At 53.2% G+C, this 18,720-nt stretch overlaps 1 protein-coding gene across 3 annotated transcripts in view; it reads left to right on the top strand.

Annotated features, from left to right (window-relative positions):
- The window catches only part of TFEB (transcription factor EB), a 55,799-nt gene extending 44,574 nt beyond the window's left edge, over nucleotides 1-11,225 (top strand). The window contains exons 2-9 of one of the 3 annotated variants that reach the window (XM_023512873.1): nucleotides 4,441-4,672; nucleotides 4,751-5,005; nucleotides 5,790-5,870; nucleotides 7,458-7,578; nucleotides 7,663-7,719; nucleotides 8,297-8,372; nucleotides 8,952-9,099; nucleotides 10,083-11,225. In XM_023512873.1, coding sequence (XP_023368641.1) covers nucleotides 4,463-4,672; nucleotides 4,751-5,005; nucleotides 5,790-5,870; nucleotides 7,458-7,578; nucleotides 7,663-7,719; nucleotides 8,297-8,372; nucleotides 8,952-9,099; nucleotides 10,083-10,562 — 1,428 coding nt within the window. In that variant the 5' untranslated portion in view covers nucleotides 4,441-4,462 and the 3' untranslated portion in view covers nucleotides 10,563-11,225. Of the gene's footprint in view, nucleotides 1-4,359; nucleotides 4,673-4,750; nucleotides 5,006-5,789; nucleotides 5,871-7,457; nucleotides 7,720-8,296; nucleotides 8,373-8,951; nucleotides 9,100-10,082 lie in introns of those variants that run through there. The other 2 variants (XM_003789178.3, XM_023512874.1) reach the window with 2 other exon arrangements.
- The last annotated feature ends 7,495 nt before the right edge of the window (nucleotides 11,226-18,720 follow it).

Here is an 18,720-nt window from a genome sequence, read left to right as displayed (position 1 = left end):
CTCTACCCGGGGGACAGCTTGAGGCTCTGTCTCAAAAAAAAAAAAGAAAATCACTTAAGCTAAGAGTTTGAGGTTGCTGTGACCTGTGATGCCATGGCATCAAAGTGAGACTCCATCTCAATAAATAAATAAATAATTAAAATAAAATAAAAAATAAAAGCACAGCATCCAGCCTTGGGCCGTGGCAGACATTCAGCAAATATTCAGCTACCGATATTAAGATCTTTCTAATCTTTTCTTCACATGGACCCATTTCTTGCCAAAATGGGCTCAGGCTGTACATTTTATTCTGCAGCTTGCTTCCTCCACTTAGTGCTGTGTCTTTGATATCTTCTGTCCTATGTCTGAGACTTTCTGTTCTGGAAGTAGAACCTCCTGTTTTCTCCTTACTTTTCCCTCATGGAGGCCAGTGATTTCCCCTTGTCCCTCCTCTCCCTCTGTCCTTATCTTCCCTCAGGAAAAGCTCTGACCCGATGATTCATACCAAGGCTACATGAATCTAGCTTTAATCTTGCCCAGAGGAGGCCAGGAACCCCCCATTATCAAATGCCTAGTGGGCCAGGTGGCTTTCACACACTCATAGTGCCACCCTGAATCCTTCCAATGGCCCCAGGAGGCAGGTGCTGTTATTAGCTGTATTTTACAGAGAAAGAAAGCAAACACAGAGAGGTTAAGTGGCTTTTCAGTCACCCAGCCAGTACAGGCAGTGAGTCTGTCAGGCGCGAAGCTCATTTTGGTCATGACCAAGTTGGAAGCCAGACTGAGCTTTGGGCTGAGGCAGAGTTAGCTGAGAGGCTCTGGGTGGGCAGCCTTGGGAGGCAGTTGGAGGGTCCTGAGGGAATGGGGAAGGGGTTCTCTGGGGCAGAGTCAGACCCCTCCTCTAAGAAGGAGGGGGTTATCTGGTTCTTTTGGGAAACACCCGCCCTGGTGTCTGCACCCAGCAGGCACTCCAGGCCCCTAGCGTTACTGCTGGCTCGAATGCTGGACCTTGTCTAGACCTGGTGAGTTTGGAGTCTGGATGATGGAGAGGCATTTTGGTTCTCCCATATCCCTTCTCTAAGCTCTTCTGGCTAGACTGGGCACTAGGGGAAGCTATGAGTGGCTCCTCAGGCCTTGAGAGTGGGTAGATGTGCTTGACCGTGAGGGTGGGGGATTAGTATGTCCTGGACTACCCCCTTCACCCTCTGATCCCCTCAAGTCTCTCCCTGACTCCTACCCACATCCCACCCAAACTAGGGCAAGGGGAGAAAGCTGTAGGAACCCAGCCTGGGAACCAGAGCAAAGGGCGATGGTTGGATCTCTGCTGGCCAAAGGAGCTCTGTGGGATGTGACATTCCTGACAATGACAGGCTGGTGAGTGCAAAAGCCTCACTCTGCCCTGCCTTCCAAACCACCCTGTCGAAACACACAGGACAGGCTGAAGCTGCTGACATTCTTGGATGCAGAAACCTCGCTATTGGCAGTTATCCAACATCCTCTCCTAGGAGAAGGCTCTCACAGATTTCTAGGCAGGTGGTGGGGTAGAGGTTCCTGAGTCCATTTTACAGATGAGAACTGAGGCTGAGCAGGCCTAGCACAGTGTCCCATCTTCGCAGCAAAGCCTGCTCTAGCTCAGGACAGGCCAGGCACCCAGTTCTTTGTCAGAGAAACAAGGGGCTCGTTCTCCTCAAGCCCTCCCTGTGCCGGCTGGCACTGCCAGGCCTGGTGCCTGCCTCCTCCCCCTGCCAACTGAAGTTAAATTGTCCCTGAGTGGGGAGGGGCTGCCTAGCACTGTGTATGGGGGGGTGCAGCTGTGAGAGGGTGGGCTGGGCTAGGGTCGGAACCCGTGAGGTCTATAGTGCTAGTGTGTATGGGGCACAGAGGGGTGTAAAGACAGGGATGCCCCCTGTAGAAGCACAGGAAGGGGGAGGGTGGAGGTTGCAGCTGTGTCCCTGCTGCAGGATGGAGGAGGGGATGGTGAGGGTGTCTGCTCCTTTCTCCCTGGGGACTGCCCTGGTGGGAGCTGGGCAGAGAGACCCAGGCACAGAGGCACTGGGGCAGACCCTTCACTGAATCATGGCCTAGGAGGGCAGAGAAGGAAGGGAGGTGAGGTGAGGGTGCTGTCTGCTTTCCCACCTTGTAGTGAAGTGGCCCGTGGCAAAGGGAGCCCAGATGGGGAGCCAGGTCACTTAGGCTCTAGTCCTGGCCCTGGATCAAGCAGCTGTGCAGCCAGGGACAAGCTCCTTGTCAGCTCTGTATGGGGTCCCTGCCTGCGACTGGTCCCAGTTCTGCCCTCGTCTCAAGACGCTCAGTCTCCCTATGTCTCTGTTTCTTCCTTATCTATTAAAGGAGACTAATAACTGAAGCCACCTCATAGGGCTGTTTGAGGTGAAAGTGCTGGGAACCTTGCCTGACACTCAGCAGATGCTCAAAAAATGCAAGTTAATGTTGTTTGTAGGATCTGGTGATTTTTGCTAACTATTTGCTAGTACTTGTCACCAATGCTAAGTCCTGTATCTGGCACTTGCCAGAACATTGCAGCCTGTGCTGCTTTCTGTCACCACACCCAGAGGTCTGGGGTTCACTCTTAGGAGCTTGGGACACAGCTCTGGCCTCTGGGCCATACTGGTCAGCTTACCTGTCCATGTCTCACGTGCTCAGCCTACCAGGTGCTGTGTGCTGTGCAAGACATACTATTTTGATTTAACACTCTAACTAATCTTCTGAAGTAGAAACTGTTTACAGATGAGGAAAGTGAGAGGTTAAGTGACTTGCCCAAGGTCACACAGCCAAGAAGTGGCAGAACTGGAATTCAAGCCCTTGTCTGCCTTGTTTAAAAGCCCTTGTTCAACCATGAGGTCAAACTGCCTCTTGCAATATCCCCAAGACAGGACCCTCCAGCCCCCACAAGATTTTCTTGGAGTTTGGGGTGCCTCTAGGAGCCCTGCACATCTCAGAGAGTCCCAGCCAATCCCAGAGCCCAACGCTTTCATCTAGTGCATGGAAAGACGAAAGCTCAGAGAGGGGGAGGGCCTTGCCCAGGGTTGCTCTGTGAGCCAGAGATGGAGTGTTCTGAGCTGCAGGACTTATTCTGCCCATCCCCTTGCCTTCTAGGCTAGGCTTGAGAGCCCGTCACTCCTGTCTTGCTGAGACCCATGAAAGATTAGGGCTGATGTGCTGGCTGCTGGTGAGAAGTCCTCTCCGGGCCTTGGCAGCACCAGGTGCCCTAATGTGGCCCTCCCCACACAGGGTTGTAATTACTTGTGGACTTGCCTTTCTCGTTTACTAGACTGTAGGCTCCATGAGCCCAGGGACTATGGTTGTATTGTATCCTCAGTGCCTGGCTCATAAACAATAATCGTTCATTGCATATGCAATTCAGCACCTACCACATCCTACTATATCCCAGGCCCTGGACCAGAGAGGCCCAAAGTATCGCAGGGAACAAGACAGACAAAATGTCTGCCCTCAGGGGAGTTTGCATTCCTAGTAAGAAAGAGAAAGACAATGAATGAAATAACTAAGCAAAAATGTATAGTATTTAAGATGATGATGTGTGATATGGAGGGGAATAAGAGGGAAGGGGCATAGGGAGTAAGGGCGTGGGAGGTAAGCATTTTGCAATTTTGATAGGATGCTTGTGGAAAGTAACATTTGAGCCTTGGGGGAAGTGAAAGAGTGAGCCATGATGGCATCTGGGGGAAAAGCATTCCAGGCAGAGGGAGTAGGAGGTACAAAGGCCCTGAGGTGGGAGCATGCCTGTGGTGTTTGAGGGATTGCAAAGAGGCTGGAGGTGTGGCTGGAACAGATGGAACCAGTGGGAGAAAAAGGGGAGATAGGGTCAGAGGTGGTGTGAGGTAGGGGCAGATCATGCACGGCCTTTCTGGCCATGGTAAGGACTTTGGATTTTCCTCTGTGTAAAGAGGGAGCCATGGAGAATTTGGAGCAGAGCGAGCAGCAGGATCTGGCTTAAGTTTTAACACGATCTGTCTAATTACTGAGTTGCAAGCAGAATGGTGTGGGGCAAGACAGGAGGAGAGCATCTGAGTGTTAGGCGGCTCCTTCAGGAATCCCTTAAGACGTGGGTAGGCTGGGCTCACATTGGTGGCAGTGGAGGGGGCCACAGAGGAGGATGTGTTTGAGGTCAGATCTAACAGGGTCAGCATGTGGGCATGAGACAGAGCAAGGGGTCCAGGTTGCCTCCAGGAGTTTGAAACTGACCTGTTACAATACACAAAGAACAGAGAATCTCCAGCTCTCTCCAGGATCTGGAAGCTTGAACTTTTATCTCAGCTGTGTCACCCACTTGCTCAGGGACCTTGGGCAGATCCTTTCCCCTCTTGGGGCTCAGTGTCATCCCCTGTATGATGGTGCCACCCCACTTGTCCAGACCCATCCCCAAACTCTGGTGCTATGAGGAGGACAAGTACCTTACAGACCTAACCCCCCCATTGTCCGCAGGGAGCCAGTGCCAGCAGCCACCATGGCGTCACGCATCGGGCTGCGCATGCAGCTCATGCGGGAGCAGGCGCAGCAGGAGGAGCAGCGGGAGCGCATGCAGCAGCAGGCCGTCATGCATTACATGCAGCAGCAACAGCAGCAGCAGCAGCAGCTGGGGGGGCCTCCCACCCCGGCCATCAACACCCCCGTCCACTTCCAGTCACCGCCACCTGTGCCCGGGGAGGTGCTGAAGGTAGGGCCTGCTCTGGGCTGTCCCTACCACTGCTGGTCCCAGCACTTCCTAGAGTCCTCACCTTCTCCCCCTCCCCAGGTGCAGTCCTACCTGGAGAATCCCACATCCTACCATCTGCAACAGTCCCAGCACCAGAAGGTGCGGGAGTACCTGTCTGAGACCTACGGGAACAAGTTTGCCGCCCATATCAGCCCGGCCCAGGGCTCCCCGAAGCCCCCACCAGCCGCTTCCCCAGGGGTGCGGGCTGGACATGTGCTGTCATCCTCAGCAGGCAACAGTGCTCCCAATAGTCCCATGGCTATGCTACACATCGGTTCCAACCCGGAGAGGGAGGTGAGTGAGGAGTTGGCCAGTGGCTGCTGTGGCTGGTAGAGCTGGTGCCACCTCTGTGCTCCTGAGATTCCTACTCTAATGGCAGGGGCAGAGGTACTGCCCTCAGGGACCCCCAGTCTGAGGGGAGACACAGCCCTGTCCTCGGGGAGCCCCAGTTTGAGGGGCAACACAGCCCTATCCTTAGGGAGCCCCAGCCTCATGGGGGAAACACCATCCCCACTTTTAAAAGCTCTGATAGGTAAGGCCAGGCAAGGTGGCTCACGCCTGTAATCCTAGCACTCTGGAAGGCTGAGGTGGGTGGATTGCTTGAGCTCATGAGTTCGAGACAGGCCTGAGCAAAAGCGAGACCCCATCTTTACTAAAAATAGAAAATCTGAGGCAAGAGGATTGCTTGAGCCCAAGAGTTTGAGGTTGCTATGAGCTATGATGCCACGGCACTCTACCCAGGGTGACAGCTTGACATTGTTTCAAAAAAAAAGAAAGCTCTGATAAGAAGAAACCAAACACTCATCCAGGGAAGCCCAGTAACTACACTATTGGCAGAAGGTATATCAAGGAAGCTCCTGGGGCAGCTAGGCTCCTTAGGCAGAAGCCCTGCCTGGCCTTGGGGCCAGTGAGATGTGGACAGCTCCTCCCTTCACTCAGTCTGTTTCTTCCTCTCCCAGATGAGCAGGGTGGGTAAGGTGGGCTCCCAGGTCCCTCCAAGTCAGTGGCTGTTTCAGTGCCCCTTCCTCCGGCCCATGTCCTGGTGGGCACTCCCCAGGTGGACTTTTTTCTTTTCCAGTTTGATGATGTCATTGACAACATTATGCGTCTGGACGACGTCCTGGGCTACATCAATCCTGAAATGCAGATGCCCAACACGGTACTCCTGGCCAGGCTGGGGTGGGTGTGTAAGGGGTGTGGGGGTTGGAGAGCCCGCTGTGACTTTGAGCTTGGAGAGAGCTAGAGACAGGGTCCTCCCCAAGCAGAGCCAGCATCTTTCTGTAGGTGACAAGGGCCCAAGGTCCAGCAGAATTATGGATCAAGAAGGATGTGCCTCAGCCTGTGTATGGCATGAGGTTCAGAGGGGAGAGAGGTGCTGGGGCAGTAGGGAAGGCTTTCAGAGTAGGGGAGGGAGCAGAGAAGGCAGGGAGAGCATTGTGGGATAGGGGTGGGCAGTGTGCCCACAGGGAGGCCTGGAGCTGTGGAGTTCCATCAGGGATCTGGCCTCTCTCCTCTACCAAGCCCAGGGCCCAGCAGGCAAAAGCCTCTGTCCCTCAGTCCGTGGGGCAAATGATATGGGGTTGGCCTTGTCCCCAACCACAAGACCCCTCCTTCTGGCAGCTTCCTGGCAGCATGACCAACTCTCTGGGTCTCCTGGGCAGAGGTGAGGTGGCGAGTGGGAAGGAGCTGGGTTTGGACTTGAAAGGCCTCACTTCTGGCTTTTGTTTTGACCTTGGGAAGTCCACCAACCATTCTAAGCCCATTTTCCCAATTGCAAAATGAGGGTGATGCTGTGGAACCACAGGGTTGTGAGGATATTTGGTGAGGTAAGAAATTGAGGGCAAAGCTGACAAGTGTTTACACTGAGCAGGTGGAGTTACTAGCACCCCACTTTCTCCTAGAGGTCCTAAGCCTCCTCTGCGTACTCCTGTCCTTTTCCCTGATCCTGGCCCCAGCCCATGCCACCAAGGGAAAGCCCTCCTTGAGTAGTCAAGGAGTTAATTCTCAATCTCTACTGCCCTGGTGACATTGCTGGGTGGCTTAGCAGGAGCTGGCTGGGACCAGTTGGGTCTAAACCTGCAGCTAACAGGGCCAGCAAGTGCTGAGGAAGGAGGGGGCAGGAAGGGAGGGCGCAAGTGTCTGGTTGCTTTAGTAGTTCATGGTGGGGTATCTGGGCCTAAGATTTGTTCTGTGTGTTTCTGTGGCAGGAGCTGAGAATCTTTTCCTGCCAGGCCCCTGCCTAAACCACCACTGGCTGACCCTTCCCAAATCCCAGTTTGTCTTTGCAAGTCGAATAGGGCATTCTGGGGCCCACCCCCAGGCGGGTCTCCTGCCCCTGTCCACAGCTTACCTGGCAGTCCTGGGGCTTGCACTGCTCTGAATGGCCATGCTCTGGCCTCCCCTTCTAGCTTGTGCCCTCCCCCCTGCCTGAAGTGCCTTCCCTCCCATCTCTGCTCAGGACTGTATGGAGTTCCACACCCTCCAGGAAACCCTTCAGAAACTTCAGAATTGATTGGGTGTCCCACCCTATGGCTTCCATAATGCCTAGGGCCTGTCCTGCACTTATCGCTGGTTTGATCTGTTCCTTGAGGGCAGGGGCTGCATCGGTCTTATTCAGCTTGGGACTCTGCAGACCTTCAGGTTGAATGGCTGGGTGAAGGGGCCCAGGGTGGACCTGATGCCCCTGGAGTCTCTGGGAACAGTTGCTCTTGGGATGACGGGTCCTCCTCCCTGCCTTACCCTACAGCTGCCCCTGTCTAGCAGCCACCTGAACGTGTACAGCAGTGACCCCCAGGTCACAGCCTCCCTGGTGGGCGTCACCAGTAGCTCCTGCCCAGCGGACCTGACTCAGAAGCGGGAACTCACAGGTACTGCGCCCTCTGTGCCCTGGCTCCCCTCTTCCTTCATCCCCACCCCCACCCCCAACTCCTTTCTCTTCCCCTGGCCTCCAGATGCTGAGAGCGGGGCCCTGGCCAAGGAGCGGCAGAAGAAAGACAATCACAATTTAAGTGAGTCCGCGCCCTCTCCCTTCCCCCTCTCTCTAGCCCTTACCTGGACTGCCTAGACATCCACTCCCTGACCTGGAGCAGTTCTAGAAAGGCTTCCCCACCCAAGGCCACTCCCTTGCAGATGTTTTAAGTTACACAGTGTAACTCAGTGATGGCTGGGTTTATTTTTTCTCTCTTTCCACTAGTCCTTTTCAGGAGAGGGTAAGAGAGGAGCTCCTGGGAAGGGATATTTATGAAATTCCCTGTTTCTTAGATTGTTTTCTGGTTTAAGGCATAGAACCTGGGGCCACAGAGGAGTTCCGTGCAGTGGGGAATAGTCCTCCTAGGTGGCTTCACTGTGCTAACAGCCTAACCTGGGCGGATTATGCCTTGTAGTGCCCCTAAATTGTGTCTGGCCTTTGCCCCGACCCTCCTTACCTCCATAGAAACCCCAATCTTTTGGTTACTCTTTACTTTCTAGAACAGCTAAATCTAAACTTCAGGTTGCCCCTGGGGTGCTCCTCCCTAGGCTGGTTGCTTCTCCCCTGGTGAGGTCCCCATCCCTCTAATTGCTCCCTCTGGAATCTGTCACCCATAGTTGAAAGGAGAAGGAGGTTCAACATCAATGACCGCATCAAGGAGTTGGGAATGCTGATCCCCAAGGCCAATGACCTGTGAGTAGATTTCTGCAAGGGAGGGTAGGGGCATGGGGTGGGCAGAAGCTGACAAATATTATCTGCCTCCAGCCCCATGTTAGCTGCTGGGATGGGAGAGAATCACTTTTGTGTTTGAGAAAAGAAGATCCCTCACATTCCCAAATCAGGAAGCTCAAGGCAGATGCACTCTCCTGGGAGTGCGCTGGGGTCAAGGGAAGCTTCCTGGAGAAAGGGTTGGCCACTCTGGGAAAATTTCCTCAAGGGCATTGGACTGGTGGAAAGGAGAGAGGTGTGGAGGGGTAGGAATATTGAGAGCCCAGGGTAGGCTTGGCTTTGGGCCCTCTTGGGAAAGAGGCTGTTCCAAATTGCTTGGTTCCGTGAGATCAGAGAGGTGAGTGGTGACAACAGAAGTCACCTAGAAGGCCTATTCTGTGCCAATTGAAATCAGCCTCTTCCACAAATAGGGGGTGGCCAGGGTCAGGTCTAGCACTGGTGGGCAAGGCTGGGACAAGCGACATAGGCTCTGAAAATCAGTGGCAAGGAGTTGGCCACCCCTTTGAGCATGCACCTCTGACTTTGCCTGGCCTGCGGCTACAGGGACGTGCGCTGGAACAAGGGCACCATCCTCAAGGCTTCTGTCGACTACATCCGGAGGATGCAGAAGGATCTGCAGAAGTCCAGGGAGCTGGAGAACCACTCTCGGCGCCTAGAAATGACCAACAAGCAGCTCTGGCTCCGTATCCAGGTCTGGTCCTGAACTTGGACTGCTTGGGTAGCTCTGATCCCTGACTCCAGGGGCAGTTCTTACATTTCCAAAGTTGGAGACATGGGAATGATGTCCATGAGGAAGGAGGATGTATCAGTCAAGAACTTATGCTTTGGTGACAAACAATCCCCAGCACCTTTAAACAACAAATAGCAGCTGAGGTACCGTTTTATGAAACCCTCATTCTGGGACCAAGGCTGATGGACAGGCACATCTAGAGCTGGCTTTTAAAGACATGTGTCACTCTTCAGTGATTCTACTTACATGTGCTTGACCAAGTGGAAGCACACCCTACATCCAATCTCAAGGGAGAAGTAAAGCCTAGGTCACCCTGTGGCGGGGAGGTGGAGTGCTAGAATCATTTGGTGCTAGTACTAGGAATCACCATATGGGCAAACTAAAAAGCAGGGCTTGGGAAAGCCAACTCTGCTAGTTGGAACGTGCAGTTCCAGTCCTGGCTGTGTTGAGGGCCTCTTGTTCTCTTTGGATCTGAAGCTGGTCCTCTGCACAAAGGGTCATGGGACTTCAGCTTTCAAACTTTTCTGTTTCTCACGGCAGATAATACAAATTACATTAAAATCTGACACACATAGACATGCTCAAAGTGAAAAATCAAAGTTTCATGAAGGAACACTCATCCTTAATAGATGCAACTTGTTCTGATAATTTCTATTCCAGTCTAGTCTAGACACATCTTTTTCAACTAAAAAAAAAAAAAATGGAAAGAGCTGGTCAAGAGTCCCTGTATGGTTTCATAACCCACTTAGAGCTGTAACTTGTAGTTTGAAAACACTGGTCTGGACTCCAGAGCTACCCTGTGCTTTCTTCTAGCTGGGACATTTTGTGGTCTTGAGGCCACAATGGCAGGGGCAAGTGCTGGGATGGAGGTCCAGGGCAGAGGTGGTCTGGCAGCTGGTGCCTATGGTTGTGTGCCCCCAGCCCTCTCTCTGTCCGCCCTGCAGGAGCTAGAGATGCAGGCTCGAGTGCACGGCCTCCCTACTACCTCCCCCTCGGGCATGAACATGGCAGAGCTGGCCCAGCAAGTGGTGAAGCAAGAGCTGCCCAGTGAAGAGGGCCCAGGGGAAGCCCTGATGATGGGAGCTGAGGTCCCTGATCCTGAGCCGCTGCCGGCTTTGCCTCCCCAGGCCCCACTGGGCCCACCTGCCCAGCCACCATCCCCATTCCATCACCTGGACTTCAGCCACAGCCTGAGCTTTGGGGGCGGAGATGACGAGGGGCCCCCAGGTTACCCTGGACCCCTGGGGCCAGAGCATGGCTCCCCATTCCCCAACCTGTCCAAGAAGGATCTGGACCTCATGCTCCTGGATGACTCACTGCTACCACTGGCCTCTGACCCCCTCTTATCCACCATGTCCCCAGAGGCCTCCAAGGCCAGTAGCCGCCGGAGCAGCTTCAGTATGGAGGAGGGCGATGTGCTGTGACCCTGGCTGCCCCTGTGCCAGGGAACAGGGGCCAGCCTGGGGGCTGGGAGAGCTGGGGCATCCCCTCTCACCCTTCAGGCTGCACTTGTGTGTGAATTAGCCACTTGCCCTGCCTCACTACTCCCCATTGACCCTCCTGTTTGGACTTAGTGCCTGCCTGGCAGCCTGTGGAGTCAGGAGAAGCCCCCTCCCACCTGCCTCAGTGCCCCCCAGGCAGCCCTCTTGGTGGGGCTGGGAGGGAGTAGGAGGTGCAATTGTGAGGGGGAAGAGAGGGGCAGGTGTACTAGAGGTAAGAAGAGGACTCCTAATGGGGGGGTTCCTGTCTTCTGAGCCTGATCCTCCTTACCACCAATGAAAGATGTATTGGACCAGAGGATTCCAGAAGCTCCTTCTCTGAGGCAGCGACTGGTCCTGGGGGTGCCCAGGCCTTCCTTTCTGGGACTCAGATGGCAACAAGCCCATCCCCCAGCCTGGTCCTCCCTCCTCCCACAGGTGGGGTTCCACCCCCCTTTGGTGCTAACAGCTCTCCACCAGGTGGTGTGAGGGTGGGGGTGACCAGAAGAGAAGGGCGGCTGGGTTCAGGTTAGAGTGTGGGGTCACTGCTGAAAGAGCAGCCCCCTCCGACTTCCCACTTTGTGCCTTTAATAAACACTGTGCTTTGTACCTGCTTGTCCTGTCTCTTTGTTTTGTTTTGTTTTGTTTTTTTAGAGACAGAGTTTCACTTTGTTGCCTTCAGTAGAGTGCTGTGGCATCACAGTTCACAGCAACCTCCAGCCCTTGGGCTTAGGCGATTCTCTTGCCTCAGTTTCCCGAATAGCTGGGACTACAGGCACCCACCACAACGCCCGACTATTTTTGTTTTGTTGTTGTTGCAGTTTTGGCCAGGGTGGGGTTTGAACCTGCCACCCTTGGTATATGGGGCCAGTGCCCTACTCACTGAGCCACAGGTGCCGCCCTGTCCTGTCTCTTTGGAATGGGTCTAGGGCTGACCAAAAACAAAATGATTCCACCCAAAGGACCCCTTTCTGGCCACAGAGTTTGGGTGCTCCTTGAAGGGGTTGGTTGAGGGGTACAGGAAAGGGAATAGCCCATCAGCTGGTTTCCCCTACTCTTTAGCCCTGCCCCAGGAAGCTGGAGATGTAGGCTTACTTTTGGATCCGGATGCTGATGGGGGTATTGTTCCTCCTTGTGGCCACAAGGTGGCGCTACAGCCACGCTAGTCCTACACTTCCAGCAGTGGCCGCAGACCCAGGAGGTGAAGATGCTGGGGACCCAGCTGCTCTTCAACCAAGTCTACCCACCTCAGCTGTTTCTTTCTGGTACCCTTGACCCAGGCTACCTCTGGCCCAGGGTGGGGGGTAAGCTTCTCTCTCCCCCACCCCACTTCTAGTGGTGACCTCTTCAGATGTCTTCCCCTCCCCAGGTGGGCCAACTCCCAGCTTAAGAAGCTCTAGCTAGGTGCTCAGGAGGCAAGGCTGGCACCTTGTCTCTGCCATAGTGTCTCTGGCAGCACAGTTTTCTGGTAACGGAGGGGCTTCATCTTGTAGTTTTAGGGGAAGGGACCCATGTGAACTATTGGGAGGAGATAGGAGCACAAGATCCTGCTAGGTGTAAGAGACATGGGGCGCTACTATTCTACTCTGGTGCCATCTGCATCAAGGGTGACCCTTTCCTCTATCTGGGCTGGGATCCCTGAGGCACAATAGTCCCCAGAGACCTCTGCACCAAGATTCTGGGATTTTCTGATCTCACCTAGGATGGGGAAGTGGCCTTGGGGTAGTGAGGAGGCAAGTGGTTTCTCCTTGAGCTCCAGGTGTCTCGGGGGAGGAGGAAAGGGTCTTCTAGGGCAACATCCAGCTCCCTCTTGGCTTCCTCCAATCTCTTCAGGCAGAGACCAAAATGGCTTCCTTTCCCTGGGCCCTGAGAGGCTGAAGGGGCCTAATTAAAAAAAAAAAATCACAGGATGAAAGTGGCAAAGAGGGCAATTTCCTCTGTGCAGAATGGGAGATCAAATCAACGTTGGAGCAATTAATATGTGAGGGGAGAGAAGGAAAGGGGGCTGGTGGCTGGGCTGGCAGAGGCTGTAGGATTAATCTCAAGGTCAGATGGAGCCACGGATAACCTTGTGGAGTCTGTGCCAACCAGGGCACTGGTGTCTGCTTCCAGTTCCAGGTCCTACCCCACTGCCTGGAGCTTGCCCAGGCTCTGGGAACTCTCTCTAAGCCCATTCTGGACTCTGGCCAGGAGATACCTGATGATTCAGGCTTGGGCTGCCTGGCCCTGAAGGTGCTGGAGTCTGAAAGAAGTACCTCCCTATCCCTCTCACTTGGTCTTTTACTTCAACTTGGGGTTTCACTCAGAAGAGTACAGAGCTGCTGCCTGCTTCCTCATGCAGTCCTCAAGATCGCTGTTACCCACTCCACCTGCCTGCTGGTTTCCTGCCCCCCTCCCCTCTCGGGGCTCCTTCAGCCCAGCCACCACCTACAGCTTAGGGAGTGGAGTGTGGACTGCACATTGACAGGACTCAAGGTGTGAGTGGGGTTTTGTCCACAAGAGGGTGCCCCTGGGCCAGGACTGAGCAGCCACCTGCCTTGCTGGTAGGGGTGGTGGAGTCTCAGCTCCATTGTACATTCCAAGCTGTCTGCCTGGGTGGCTTCCACCCTGCCTGGGCTCCTGCAGTCCTGCTGGTTTGGTTAAGGATGGCCGGGTGCTACCTCCAGCATTTCAATAAGCCACCAGAAAGTATTCTTGTATCTGAGTTGGCCTGCACGACCCTCATCTTGTGGCTGGAACGGAGTTGTGTCATCAGCTTTGTCACCTTCAGGCTGGTGGCTGTGAACCTCTGATTAAATAAGAGGGGAAGGCATTCTTCAGCCATGTTCTTTATTTGGTGGACAGCACCTTTCTGGGTATCAGGACCATGGGGAAAAATTCTTTTCAAAAAGGCAGAATGGGCATGTTGGCTAGTGTGAAAGCAGGGGTGTGCCTCTCCAGCTCCTTCATTTCTATCGGAAAAAGCCCCCTGGGGCTTGAGAACAAGCAGAGTGTACAATGAGCCGATGTGGGGACAAGCAACTGTAGCTCCCCTTCAGGGTGGGGTGGGAGAGCAGAGATGGTGCTGGTAGAGTGAGCCCTGCCCTTGCCCCTGCTGTCCTCAGCTCTAGTTCCTGTGTCTGTCGGTCCTGCTAGCTGGCCTCTCTGCCTTAGTACCCACCTCCTGAGCCTTAGGAAGTTCCAGTGCCCAGCTGCATCTGCTCTACGGCCTGCTTCACTATCAGAGCAGGTCTGGGAGGTCAGAACCCGAGTGAGTGGAGAGCAGGTCCTCAGAACATCCTGCTTGGAAGCCAGGGGCAGTAGCTTGCGCCTGTAATCCTAGCACTTGGGAGGCTGAGGTGGGTGGATTACCTGAGCTCACTAGTTCAAGACTAACCTGAGCAAGAGTGAGGCCCCGTCTCTAAAAAATAGCTGAGCGCTGTGGTGGTTGTCTGTCATCCCAGCTACCTGGGAGGCTAAGGCAAGAGAATTGCTTGAACCCAAGAGTTTGAGGTTGCTGTGAGCTAAGATGTTACAGCACTCTACCGAGGGTGACCAAGTAAAACTCTGTCTCCAAAAAAAAAAAGAAATGTCCTGCTTGGAATTCCACAAGTTTCCATTACCCATGGCCCTTTAAAATTATGGATTCTTTCTTTATTATTTAGGGCCTTTAACTTGGATGATACATACTGTGGATCTTCTACACATGCGTGCATAGCCTCCTAAAAACTACCCCCAAGACTAACACTCTTACCCCCAATCCATGCCCCTGCCCTACCACAAAGCCCACGCTTTGTGGGGGAAACCAAAGTCCCTCCCCAGCACCTCCTGCCCCTGGCCTCCCCAACCCTCACCTCTCAGCATCCAGCCCCCATCCCCCTCTCAGCCTCCTCCAGCCTCATCTTTTTTCTTTGCTCTTTCCTTTCCGAGGGGGCAGTGGAATTTATACAATATTTAAGCAGCCAGAGCTGAGTCCGGGAAGATATTATTAATGTAAAAGGGACGGGCTGCAAATGCTTTTGGACCTGGTTACAATTAGAGGGTGATTTTTCTAAAGGTCAATGAATTCAGATAATATCCACAGGGGGGAGAGAAATTTAATACCTTTTTAGTGAATTAATTAATTATAATATTATATCGGCTTGGGGTTCTTTTCCAGAGTGATTAAGGGAGCGATCTGTCTTCTGTGAGGCTGGGGAGCTGTGCCTGCTGCCAGCGAGGACCCTGTCACAGGGCTCAGGATGGGGGCCCTTCCCCCTTCTCTCACCCTCTGGTGGCCAAGGAGGTTGGGGTGCTGCCAGGCAGGAGAGGGAGGCAGGTTCTGGTTGGAGCTGAGGTCAGGTGCAATTAGTGGCCTTTCCCCTGAGCCTATTTGCCTCCTCAGGCCCAGCCCTCCTCCTGCTGTCATGTCACCAAGCCTCATGCCAGGTGAGTTGGGACATGGGTGATGGCCTCTTCCTTTATACTTGGAGAAACTGAGGTCCACTGTGAGTTACCACAGGTTGGGGTGGCAGAGCTGGTTGGACATACAGAGAAGATGAGAAATACCTCTCGCATATTTCCCAAACCAGGCCTTCTAGAAAATCTTCTCCACTGACTAGAGGTCTATGGAGCTATCTGTGAAATTTTCCTGTTTCCAAAAGAGGCTCTTTCAGTGTGTGGAATATGCCCAGGCTCTGCTTATAAAATGAAAATGCCTCAGGAATATTGATACTTCAAGTTACTGCAAGGCCTGGTGAGGGAATAGCCAAGATTTCTATTTGTGAAGGGACCTAAAAGTGTCCAGGGAGAAATGCTTTTCACCCATTTATTCATTCATTCATATACTCACTCAAATAGTCATTCAGCAAACATTTGTGGCACACTTGCTTTTGTGCAAAAGACAGGCTGAAATAGCCCCTCTTGAGTTCCTACCCAACTCATCCTAAGCCCCAGTATACATCTGAGCAAGAGAGGGTGGGGTGGGGAGAACTTTGTGATCCCTTCTGTCCAGACAACGGTCCTCAACTCGACCTGAGGACAGGAAGCCCAGATGGGATGTAGTGGACTTGTAGAGCAAAGTGTGTGCCCATTCACTCAGCAAATCCTGAGCACCTACTTTGAGCTGGCCCTGTGCTGAGTGCTGGGGAGACACTGATAGATAAAAGCCAGCCTAGCTCTCCCTGGGGCATGGTGGACACAGGGAGACAGACCTGGGAGCCTGCAATAATGACTCAGTGGGTTTAGAGAAAGGGGCAGAGTGACATTAAGCTAGGTCATGAGGGACCAGGCTGACAAGGGTAGGGGTAAGACACATGGATAGAGAGGGAGGGGCACTCCAGGCACAGGACACAGAGTGTGCAAAGGCCTGAGGAATGGGGGCACTTGCAGATGAAAGGGCACAGTGGGACTGGCAGTGACTGGGGCTGGGCGAACAGCCACCTCTGCTTCACCCCCATGCCCAGGCATGTTAACTGGAAAACAATTCCACAAAGCTACATGTCTGGGTCCAGGAAGGCAGGGAGCAGCAAAGCCAAACAGACCTGATTTAAATGTGGGCTCTGCCATGGGTGATGGAGCCCCTCCCTGCCTCAGTTTCCCATTACCTTCCAAGGTGGTTGTGGGCATTCAAGGAATAACTGATGGAATAAGCTAGGCACTGCATTTCACTCATGCTGTGGCTCCAGACATCTCAGCCTCCAGATGGCCCAAGAGGGGGTGGGTGGGTCAGGGCCCTGCCCCGGCTATGCCCGCAATTCCTTTTCCCTCCTAAGGGGGTGCCAGTGGAGGCCTAGACTGGCGACCTCTCTTGGAGGGGAAATCAACATTTTTCTCCCTTCTTCCCTTAGCCCCATCTTTCCCCCCTTCCTGCCTGTCCCTCTTCTCCCCAACGGCCCCTTCTGCCCTGGTTCCCCATAACAGCCCCCTCCCCCACCCCCTCTTCTTGCTCTGTGTGCGGCAGGCCGGGGAGGGCCTTCCCATTGTACTATCTTTGGGCCCTAAATTAAAATTGATGACATCTTGAAATGAGCAGTGAGGGTAATTTTGCTTCTGAGCTGGGATGCTAATGAGGCCCCTTAATGGTGCGAACGCTGAGCTGACGGGTCGTGTGTCACGCGCAGCGGCGAGGGGGGTAATGGCCACGGTAAGTGCCGGTAATTACACCCTGTCTCGCTGTATTTTGGCAGGCCTGGTGGGAGAGCGGGGGCTCAATCACCTCTGAGAGGGCGCCCCCCACCCACCTTGGGACTGACAGGCAGAGATATCCCCCTCAGCCCAGCCAGGCACCTTGACTCCAGCCTTACTAGCATGAGGGGCCTAAGTACAGGCCCCCCCATTCCATGCACACACAGAGTGCAGCACACACATGCCACGGTCACACCATTCTGCACCCCACACACATACATTCACCTCCACAGACTGGGCACGGCACACCTCCAGAGTGCAGACAGCACCTGCAGACACTTGTGTGCTCCGCAGTTATGCTCTTCACACGCACCTCCACACTCTGCAGATACACAGCTGCACGTACACATGGTGCACAGCACACACACAGCTGCACAGATACAGTCCCCAGTAGTATGCACGTACTGAACAGCTACTGTGCTTCATGTCTGTGAGTGCCAATCCTTCCAGTCTCTCCTGAGATAGGTATTGTTATTCTTACTGTGTGACACAGAAACTGAGCCTTGGGGATTCAGCAACTTGTCCTAGATTATACAGCTAGCCAGTGACAGAGGCAGGTCTGGAATTCAGTTCTATTTTACTTTTTGATCTTCCCTCACCATTTCCTCTTATGTACGCATGCATGTGTCCCTGTCCCTGTATAAACACAGATGCACGCACATGCTCACATGTTCATCACACACAGGGCACATCTATCCTTTGTGCACCAAAAGACACAGACAGAGCACCTGACACACATGCGCAAGGTGTAGTGGGCATGCACACACAGATGTGTATGTGTGTGCACAGGCTCGGGTCATGATGGTAGCAAGTCCATGCATAGCATGTCCTGGAGAAAGAAGCCTGGGCAGCATGGGGAACCAGTCATGTGGCCTCTCTAGGCTTTGGCATCTCAATTTCTAAAGAAGGGGAAATAAACCCTACTTCACCTTCCTCCCCAGCACTTAACTATTGCGAAGGTAAAATGACGGGCACACAAAGGAATGTGACGTGCCCTTCTACAAATGCCACACAGAATCACACACTAGGTACTCACACGCACACATTGTACGTGTGTGCATGTGCACTCCCCGTGGTGTCTAAGTGCTGCACACATCCAACACACGGTCTTTAGACACTCCTCTGCACACACCCTGTACACATGCTGTGATGTTCACCACGGCACTGGGATGGAGCCCATGTGAAAAGGGAGACTCCAGCCTAGGTGGGTGGATTGTTGGAGCTCAGGAGTTCGAGACCAACTTGAGCAAGAGCAACACCCTGTCTCTAAAAATAGCCTACCATTGTGGCAGGCACCTTAGTGCCAGCTACTCAGGAGGCTGAGGCAAGAGAATTGCTTGAGCCCAGGAGTTCAAGGTTGCTGTGAGCTATGATGCCACAGCGCTCTACTGAGGATGAAAGTGAGACTCTGTCTCAAAAAAAAAAAAAGAAAAGAAAATGGAGATTCCATAAAGCCCCTGTGTACTTGTCATGTTATATCCTCCCCACCCCAAATGTTTATCAAGCCTATAATTATAGTACAAGTTACAAGCATGGAGTTTGGAGTTTGGCTGCCTGAGCTCTTGGCCTCTGATCTTCACTTTATTTGCTGTGTGAACTTGGACAAGTTATTTAACCTCTCTGTGCCTCATTTTTCTCCTCTGTAAAATGGGGATCATAACACTATACTTATCCTATAGGGATGCTGTGAGGTTAAATGAGTTAACATATGTAGCTGGGTGCAGTGGTTCATACCTGTAATCCCAGCACTTTAGGAGGTCAAGGCAGGAGGATTGCTTAAGACCAGAAGTTTGAGACCACCCTGGGCAACATATCAAGACTCTATCTCTACAAAAATAAAATTAGCTGGGCACAGCAGCACGTACCTATAGGCCTAGCTTAGGGCTTAGAAGGATCACTTGAGCCCAGGAGTTCGAGGCTACAGTAAGCTATGATCATGTACTGGATTTTTTTTTTTTTT

This window comes from Otolemur garnettii, unplaced genomic scaffold (assembly GCF_000181295.1).
Source record: "Otolemur garnettii isolate 467f Iridium unplaced genomic scaffold, OtoGar3 scaffold00031, whole genome shotgun sequence".
Taxonomy (NCBI): domain Eukaryota; kingdom Metazoa; phylum Chordata; class Mammalia; order Primates; family Galagidae; genus Otolemur; species Otolemur garnettii.
The sequence above is the reverse complement of the archived record's forward strand: the minus strand, read 5'-3'. Positions and strand labels throughout refer to the sequence as shown.